The 9,500-nt window shown below is 40.3% G+C and overlaps 1 protein-coding gene across 1 annotated transcript; it reads left to right on the forward strand.

The window, feature by feature from the left end:
* Window positions 1-777: 777 nt before the first annotated feature.
* Window positions 778-5,486, forward strand: LOC149615883 (acetylcholinesterase-like). Its single transcript, XM_089856101.1, has 5 exons — window positions 778-1,149; window positions 1,274-1,580; window positions 2,320-2,673; window positions 3,784-4,246; window positions 5,085-5,486. The coding sequence occupies exons 1-5, from the start codon at window positions 778-780 to the stop codon at window positions 5,305-5,307; spliced, it is 1,719 nt and encodes a 572-aa protein (XP_089712227.1). The 3' UTR covers window positions 5,308-5,486.
* The last annotated feature ends 4,014 nt before the right edge of the window (window positions 5,487-9,500 follow it).

Below are 9,500 nucleotides of genomic sequence, written 5' to 3' on the forward strand. Positions count from 1 at the left end.
GCGGTTTATTTATCTGTAAAACCATCTTTGTTTAAAAAAATGTAGGTACAATAATTATAAATAATATTTTATTTGGGTTTTTAATTTTAAATGGTTTAATATTTAATATTGTATTATGCCTTTAATGGATATTTTTAATTATTTAATTGGGTTTTAATTATTAATTATCCTTAATTTTAAATTTTACAAGCTTCGTATTTCTACTCCATGCTTAAACATTATTGATTTTACGCGTATAAGGACGGTCAGCGAGGGTGACCACTGAAAATTGTAAATAGGAAATATAGGGAGAGTGGTCAGTGTCACCCTGCGTTTGGCTACTACCTGGCAGGTTAAGGGTTCAAACTATTAACTTTTACCAAGAAGTGATATCTAGTTTACTAGGGAGAAGGTATAAATTAACCCCACATTTCTAGCTTTATCTCCAGTCCAAACGTAGACGTGTCCGGAGTTAATCCCCGCCGCCTCCAAATTACAACCAGCATCTCATTGGTTCTTGAAAACTCGTGCACGTCAGCGCGACGCGAATGACGAAAAAAAATTACAGTCATATTTTCCGACTGAGGAGAGGCAGCGAAATAGACCGGCGCCTCCTTTTACGTCCCCCCTTGTATTTTGAAAGGGGGACTGTGACTATGGCGCGCGAATACTTAGGCATCTTATACCTTCTCCCTAGTAAACTAGATATCACTTCTTGCCTTTACTTATTACAGTGAAAATATGCCAAATTTAACCCACAAACTAAATTCATGAGTGTCATATCTTTTATACAGAATCATGATTGGGGTACTTCTATTCACGTTTATTATTTGCGTAACATCTGGAGTACCCGTTTCTAAACCTCCCCCATTGGTCAAGCTGCCAATAGGAGCTGTACAAGGATACTGGACCCATAGCGATACTGATAAACCAGTACGGATATTTAAAGGGATTCCATTCGCGGCCCCACCAACTGGACATCTTAGATTCAAACCTCCGGAACCCGTTGAACCCTGGACTAATACCCTGAACGCCACACAATACGGAAATGCTTGCCTACAAAAGAAGATTCCCATTTTTTCTAAACACCCCTATGTCAAGTTATTCTTCGGGATTGAAAATGGATTTTTTAGTGAGGACTGTCTAACGCTGAACATTTTCGCCCCAAAGGTAGGGTAACTTAACTATTTCAACTTTTAATAAACATTATTAAACCCCTCTCCCCATCTAATTATAAAGATGTTGTTAATTAATCAAAGTTTTTCAATTTGCAACATGATTCAATACTTTTCAGGAAACCAAGGACAAGTTACCAGTAATGTTCTGGATTTACGGCGGAGGTTTCGCTCGTGGCACGAGCGGGATTGAGGTCTATGACGGAAGTACCTTAGCCACGGAAGAAAACGTCATAGTAGTTACCGCAAACTACAGGTTAGCTGCGTTGGGATTTTTCTACTTGGGAGACGACAGCGCTCCTGGTAACATGGGACTCATGGACCAAGTCATGGCTTTAAAATGGGTCCAACAAAACATTGAGTACTTTGGAGGGGACCCTACCAGGGTTACCATCTTTGGACAGAGCGCTGGTTCAAGTAGCGTAGGTAAGTACTAAGTAATACCATGGTTTTATCAAGAAGCGATATCTATAGTTTATTAGGGAGAATGTATAAGATGCCTAAGTATTTGCGCGCCATAGTCCTGTAGTCCCCCTTTCAAAATACAAGGGGGGACGTAAAAGGAGGCCGGTCTATTTCGCCTCTCCTCAGTCGGAAAATATGACTGTAATTTTCGTCATTCGCGTCGCGCTGACGTGAGTTTTCACGAACCAATGAGATGCTGATTGTAATTTAGAGGCGGGGATTAACTCTGGACCTACGTTTGGACTGGAGATAAAGCTGGAAATGTGGCGAACTTATACCTTCTCCCTAGTAAACTAGATATCACTTCTTGGTTTTATATTGAAGGAGAGAGGCATGGAGTGGAAATAGTCATACCTATAATGTTGCCTATGTACCCTACCCACCTAGGGAACGGTACCGAAGCCCTCCCAGCATCCTTAGTGGCGTTTAGGTAGGGTAGTACAGTACGGAGTGGTAAAGGACGTACGCCCCCTCTGTCTTAAAAATAGAAGCTAGTTCTCATACAAATATAATGGTACTACGCGGCAGCACTTAACAATCACCTACAGAAGAGTATAGGGGCGTGCGCAAGGTACATTGGGAGGATTACGGACCGGTGCAGCATGTCTCCCATCATCATTACCACTCCATCTTACCTAGCTCATTTTTCCATGGTTTTATCTACTGAAATTGAACTTAAAGAACACGATATTTTTGGCAGGATTTCATCTAGTGTTGCCTGAGAGTCAGAATCTATTTCAACGAGCCATCTTACAAAGTGGTTCCCCGTCGGCTCTGTTTTCAATCGAAAGAAAATCAGTTCTGCTCGACCGTGCCAAAGACTTACTCAAGGACATAGGATGTCCGTTCAACTTGGACACTAGCGAAAATCGAACGGCGGCTGTTGAATGTCTACAGACAAAGGACGCGGATGAAATTTTGGATAACGAAATGGTTTACGGTTACGACTTTGTTTACGTCTTCAGACCCGTCGTAGATGGTAAATTTATCAGAGACCATCCCGCGCAATTATTCTTGGACAAAGATATGGTAAAGAAAACCGAAATAATGACAGGTAAGGTATAAACAGAAGTATATAATACTTCTTCTCTTCGAGAGAAGTGTATGTACTTGTACACAAAACGGGGTGGGTAATTCGTAATTGTAACATGATTTTTCCCCAACAACATCCCTTAATTAACATTTATTATAGCAATTGGGGTTACTAAACCGAATCATGCATGCACATACGCCATTTTAAATAGTTCCCTCATCATTACTATATCTATTAGCGCTGCTTAACTATTTGCCAAGGCGCATGCATTGCATGCGCTTGTTGATTAATTTTTGTCCCGCTACGTCAAGACAATCAAGGTTTGTACCTACTAGATTGCTGAATGGGGATTTAGTAAATACCAAACAGTTATAGAATTCACCCTAGCACGGTGCGATGTAATTACACCCATCTTAATTTAATTAAGTTCGATGAGCGGGAGACCAAATTAACAAAAAGGATAATTCCCTCGCCCATGGGAAGATTCCGTTCTTACATAACAAAAGTATTAAGAGGATACAGAGTGTCACACTTCTTCTATTTTCCCCTTCTTAAAACATTCCCATAGAATTTTATCAGTAAATTTCTTAAAATCCCTTGAAATTTCACGGAAGGTTCAATTAACTTAAGTCTAAATTGTCGTGAACAGAATTTACAGGCAGTGTCCGCGACGAAGGGTCCGTGTCACACTTCTTCTATTATCCCCTTCTTAAAACACTCATATAATTTTAATCAGTAAATTTCTTAAAATCCCTTGAAATTTCACGGAAAGTACAATTAACTTAAGTCTAAATTGTCGTGAACAGAATTTACAGGCAGTGTCCGCGATGAAGGGTCCGTGTCACACTTCTTCTATTATCCCCTTCTTAAAACATACTCATATAATTTTAATCAGTAAATTTCTTAAAATCCCTTGAAATTTCACGGAAGGTTCAATTAACTTAAGTCTAAATTGTCGTGAACAGAATTTACAGGCAGTGTCCGCGATGAAGGGTCCGTGTCACACTTCTTCTATTATCCCCTTCTTAAAACACTCATATAATTTTAATCAGTAAATTTCTTAAAATCCCTTGAAATTTCACGGAAAGTTCAATTAACTTAAGTCTAAATTCTCGTGAACATAATTTACAGGCAGTGTCCGCGATGAAGGGTCCATATTCCTGGCTAGCTTACTACCCCTGGACTTCACTCTAAGTGATAACATTAAACCAACGAAAACAACACTTCGGGCTTCGCTGGCCGAAGATTTTGGAATGGAAGAGATGGCAATTGACATTATCATGGGCTTGTACATGTACAATGACCGAAAGAACATTGTCACCAGCGCGGTCAACGTCGTCAACGACATGATATTCACTTGCGCCATGCAAGACGTGGAACGCGGGGTAAAATACGCCGGGGGTAAAGTTTACAAGTACTACTTTATGTACCGAACTGAAACTACTGGACTACCATTATGGATGGGTATCCATCACGGAATGGATTTACTTTACACGTTTGGACATCCCTTTAAGAAGGGGTTTAAGTACACGGACAAAGAAAGGATGTTTTCAGCGCATATTATGAAAACATTGGCTAATTTCGCCAAAAATGGGTAAGATTAAATCAAAAGTCAATAGATAGAGACAAAAAGTATACTTCGTTCACGGTTCCCAGGCTTTGGCTGTAGACGCCATCTTATGCTTATAAGATACTAGCTGTTACCCGCTACCATCAAAATGATATAAAGAATGGGTAGATTTTACTGAGGACTAATATTTTTGTAGCACCCTAGGAGCGAAGGCACTCGGCGTTGCCCGTCAGCCCGTCGGGACATTTTTTATTACTTTTCACGCGGACATTATTCCATAAAGAAGGGTTTTAAATTTTTGACCGCCATTTAAAAAGATGGCAACAAATCGAACCCAAAAGACCATTCAGCCCGTCTATAGGTTAAAGGAAACCAGTGTACTAAATATTTGCGAAATCGGTTGAAACGAGCGGACTTTGTTGCATAGAGAATATTTTTTACATTTCTGGGCGCCATTTATTAAGATGGCGACGGATTTGAAAATTCTTTCTTAGTACGCGCCCACTACTTATGAGTAACGTTCCTGCAAATTTTCAGCCTTCTAGGGCAAGCGGTTTGGGCTGGACGTTGATTATCAGTCAGTCAGTCCGGACTTTGATTTATATAGATATAGATGTTATGGGGCAGTAGATTTAATAGTGGCCTTAGTTAACGAACATAGGGGCATTGGATGACCGTTATATAGTCAAGGGTCAAAGCGGTCATAATCGCAGCAACCATAAAACTGTATAGGACATGACGACCTCCAACGCGTTTTTGCTTTTTTTAGCAATTGCACTTATTTCCTCAAGTTTAATCAGTTGTTGTTCCACCACCAAAGAATCAAAAGCTTTCGACTTACCCATTTTTGCCGCCATTGCAGAAATCCAAATATGTTGGAGAACATGAGAGATCGTTCATCTTTGTGGCCCGAATACACTTTGGATGGCGAAGAGTACATGGTCTTAGCTCCAAATTCCACAGCGATTGGACATCATTTGAGATCCAAATACTGCGTATTCTGGAATGAGATATTGCCAAAAGTTATTCACGACCAAAAGACGAAACATAGGGGTTACGTGGAAATATACCGTAAAGGAGCGTAATTGGCGTGAAATTGATTATAAACTATTGTAAATTTGTAAATAAGCATCATAATTTCTGTCGCGTAATGTATAAACCTGTGATAACTTTAATTACAATCTTTCAGCTTGTACGGTTTAGTCAAAGCCTGATAATCTTTGCAAAATGTAGTTCAAACTGTTTGAAAACCATTAAATTTGCCTTATTTCATCAAAATCATGTACATCCTGACCGAAGTAACCCGTGCGTTAAACACACTATATGGCGGAACAAATTCTTCGAAACTTGCCAATTCCATTATTTTATTTAAGCTTATATTTAGTTTCGCCAGTAATTTCTTACAGATTAAAAGATAAATTACAAGTAATCAATTTCTTATTTATAATTCCCTATTCCGAATGAATCCATCAAATTAATATTTTTAACTTACGTGAATGATGAACACGTACATGGCTTTATGGCAATATCAGCCATTCCCAGAGACCCAGACAAAGAGCAAAAAAATTTAAACTTCCTAAGCCTATTTTTTTCCGTTGGAGCGCTTTTTTTTTGTTTTGTTTCATATTATTTGACCTCCAGCGTCGTCTGCTACTTATGATAGTTTCAACTTCGTTACACATTTTTTGCCTCTTTTCCGTTTGCGTTTTCCACGGAGTAGTTTTAGTGGAGTGATAATGATATTTTTATTAAAATTGCCTTAAATGTACTTACGTCTATAGTAATATTGCTCCATGGTGGCAGAATGCTAACAGCATTACAGCATCACAATGATCACATTCCTCGTGACCTTTCGTCTGCTTACGATTTAGGTCTATTCTTTGCTTTTCTGTTTCCACCAGAGAGAACTTAGAAGGGGAGTAGAAGGGGTGGTTTGGAATGTAGCGCAACGTCGTCTGCTAAACGTTATCAAGGCAAGTCGATTTCCGGTATGATACGTTTGTAACAGAGAGATTTTAGAACATGTGACCGGAAACTCGCCTACCCCAAAAAGCTCAACGCGACATCTTGTTTGGGCGTCATCACGTTTAATAGAGTCAAAGGGGGGGCCTTCCACTCCCCTTCTAAATTCTCTCTGTTTCCACGGCAGTTTCCCCGGATGGGCTCGAAATTGGGCTTGTCTGCGTTTTTCTTTGGCTTTCTGTACTTAAAATACCGCCAATAGGCGAAGATCTATAGAATGCCCAAAAAACCGACAAATGGTAGTCTAAAAACCTTTTGAGCAGCTTATAATAATTCGTCAATTTATGATTAAATAAAGTGGTTTCAATTAATGGGTTTTAAAAATTGTGCCATTATGTAATACGCATTGAAAAACTAATTCCAAATTTTCACGATCATCATTTTTTGGGCTGGATAGTTTAGATCTTAGGCAGTTTTTGGGCTTCTTTTCGAAATATAGATTGGCGGTTTTTGGGCTTGTTTTCAATTTGATATTGGCGGGTTGAAGTAGAAGGTTTTCAATCTGGCATCCCTGCTCAGTCGAAAATTAAGCCGCTTCTAATCTTAGCCCGGCCCCGGCGAGAAGTCACGGTTAGTTGCTTTTAATCGTGATTAAGTGAAGTTGGGCTTTGTTTTAATCTTCTAAAAGCAGACCTTTCGTTTGAAGTTTAATGTTAGGCCCTGAACTTGAAAGCCGGGATAGAGACAGAAAACGTGGCCTCTTCGTGAGTCGTGTATCGCGTTTTTCTCTTTCCGAACCTAGGCCTCGGCCTCGTGCCCGCGCGCGTTGTAACGCCACGTGGCGTTAAAATGGCGTCGCTGTATCTTAAATTAGTTTAATTGTTCTAATCCTTTATTTCGACATCTTCCGAACATGTTAAGAAATTTCCGTCGTCAAGTAGTCGCGAAATAGATTGAATTTTAAGGTCCGTGATTGATTCTGGTGCGTGATGGTACTTTAGAGTTCAACGGGTTCCCGGGAGGGCACCGACTGAAGTGAGCCCCTGATCCGGCTGGGGGGATCTGACCGGTGTCCCGGCGCCTGTGTACAGAGAGATCGACCAAGACTGAACGCCGCGACTAAACGAGAGACGACCTTTGAACGAAATTTAATGAGCCCAGGATGGCTCATTTCGCGACGGACCTTTTCTGGAAAGCACGTGTGTTGGCGGTGGGTGAGTTTGTGATAACGGCAAATTAACCGAGCACGTTAGATGAATTTAAGAGCAATTGCGAGTTTTTCGGAAATTTGGACAAACCCCTAAATATTTAGGGATATGTTAAGCGAGTTAAATAGTAGCTTTTAAACTAGTTTTAGACAAATATTTATATTTAAGTCTTATAAAGGATAAAATAAGCGCGCTTACCCTTTGTTGAATATCACAGTCGTCCACGTGATCGGGACTTCCCTCTTCTTCCATCTTGCCCTGCAACCTTAGCTGATGATCGCTAATGTTATAGACCTGTTTGTTCAGGGATAAGAGAAACTCTATGTGCCGAGCTAGTTCGGGTGTAGTTCCTCTTATGACGGCGTGGACTTTTTCAAATGCCGAAATTACACTACCTCTAAGTCGCGTATCCTGGACATTGTTTTCGGTAGCCACGTGACTTTTAGTTCTATTAGGCGACGTTTGAGTTTGGAGGTCATCAGCTTGGGTTGAAATTTCAACAATATCTTGCACTTTTGTAGAAGCGGTTTCCAAATTCTTCAATCGTTGCATTTCAATTTCGCAAAGATCTTTCAACGATGATAATTCAAAGTACTTTGCAGCCGCGTACATTTCCAAGACATCAAAACCAAACCAATTATCAACTCTCGTTGTATAAATGTAACGTACAAACATTATAGCCGTACTCCCACTCATTAAGAACGTCGCGTCAAGATAGTCCTCTGGTACGTCAAAAAGTGCGGAAACCGAAGCTATCACCGCCTTGTGACACATTGTAACGGAAGAACCGCATTTAATATAATAAGCAATTGCAGGGCCCACGTGAGTGTAGCTAGCGAAATAGCCCGGCTTCTCTCCTTTTACGCCCCCCCCCCCTTGTATTTTGAAAGGGGCACTGCTGGGACTATGGCGCCCGAATACTTAGGCATCTTATTACATCTTCCTAGTAAACTAGATATCACTTCTTGCTCGTCCTACTAGTAAATTATCTGAGTAGTTTTTTTAAAACGTAGCTGTGTTCGCCGCTACAAGGCTTTTTATTCGCTGTCGTCTGACTCGAGGCGTAGCTCGAAATTAGAGTCGTCGTCGCTCTCTGTCTCCACCCTTGCAGACTTTGATCACACTCCGATTAAATTTAATCAACAATTTTTTTTTTCCAAGAATAATTTAAAAGATAAAATTTAGACAAAACAATATTTAACATCGTAACTAATTACTAGTCTTTCTCCTGCCATTTCCAAAGCGGCAATTGTAGTTTAAATTAAAGACATCGCCCATTTTCATCTGTCTTATAACTTCCTACAATGACACAATGTAACACGTTACATGTGTTATACAAATTTTTACCGTTTTGATTAGTTACAATCTTACCCTTGGTATTTGCTCTGCAGCCAGTTTAAATTCTGCACTGAGGTTTTTAAATTTCGGCAGTCATCTGCTTTACAGCGAGTTGAAATTCGCAGTCATGTTTTTTACTTTGGCTTCGAAATTACTTTCAAGTCTAGCAATTTCACATTGGCATAGCTCCTCGATGTTTTCAAGTAACAATTTGCCTTCATCTTGTTTCTTTACTTTCTTGGATCCAGATGATTTTTTACTCTTGGGTGGCATTGCAATAAATTGGTGGCGATCTAGTACTATTTAATCAAAGAGAATATACCAAGAGGAGCGGAAGCTCTAGCATTTTTTGGTAGCCCTGAGTTTTAGGGTTCTAGTTCCAGTGAGTCACGTGATCGCGAAATCCGCGTCGTCTATTCCGTAGTCTGCTAAAGTAGGGTTAGCTTCCTTATCAGACAACGATGTCGTTAACACTATCTTTGGCCAGAACTATCGAAAGAAATAGACCAGAAAGTACTTACGCAGAGTTTCCGGATCGACCGTCGCAAAGTGTCGCCATGGATCTATTTAATGATGGTACCTTCTCGTAACAGACGATTTCTCTCGATGTTTCGAAGTACAGTTACTACGTTGATCTCGAAGCTGATGCCGCGTCATGTAATACCAGAAATCGTCAGGTGTGACAACGGGCCTCAGTTCGATCCCACCAAAACACCAGCTTTCCGTCAGTTTGCGACGCAGTATGGCTTCAAACGCGTCACCTCGAGCCC

Source organism: Phalangium opilio, unplaced genomic scaffold (assembly GCF_054372755.1).
Source record: "Phalangium opilio isolate 3A_F unplaced genomic scaffold, DU_Popi_V2 ptg000217l_1, whole genome shotgun sequence".
Classification (NCBI taxonomy): Eukaryota; Metazoa; Arthropoda; class Arachnida; order Opiliones; family Phalangiidae; genus Phalangium; species Phalangium opilio.

Excerpts from the sequence above, each read along its gene's own strand:
- LOC149615883 (XM_089856101.1), top strand. The coding sequence starts at position 778 with ATGATTGGGGTACTTCTATTCACGTTTATTATTTGCGTAACATCTGGA. Across the intron at positions 2,674-3,783 it reads GAAAACCGAAATAATGACAG|GCAGTGTCCGCGATGAAGGG; the intron begins GTAAGGTATAAA and ends CATAATTTACAG. Across the intron at positions 4,247-5,084 it reads GCTAATTTCGCCAAAAATGG|AAATCCAAATATGTTGGAGA; the intron begins GTAAGATTAAAT and ends CCGCCATTGCAG.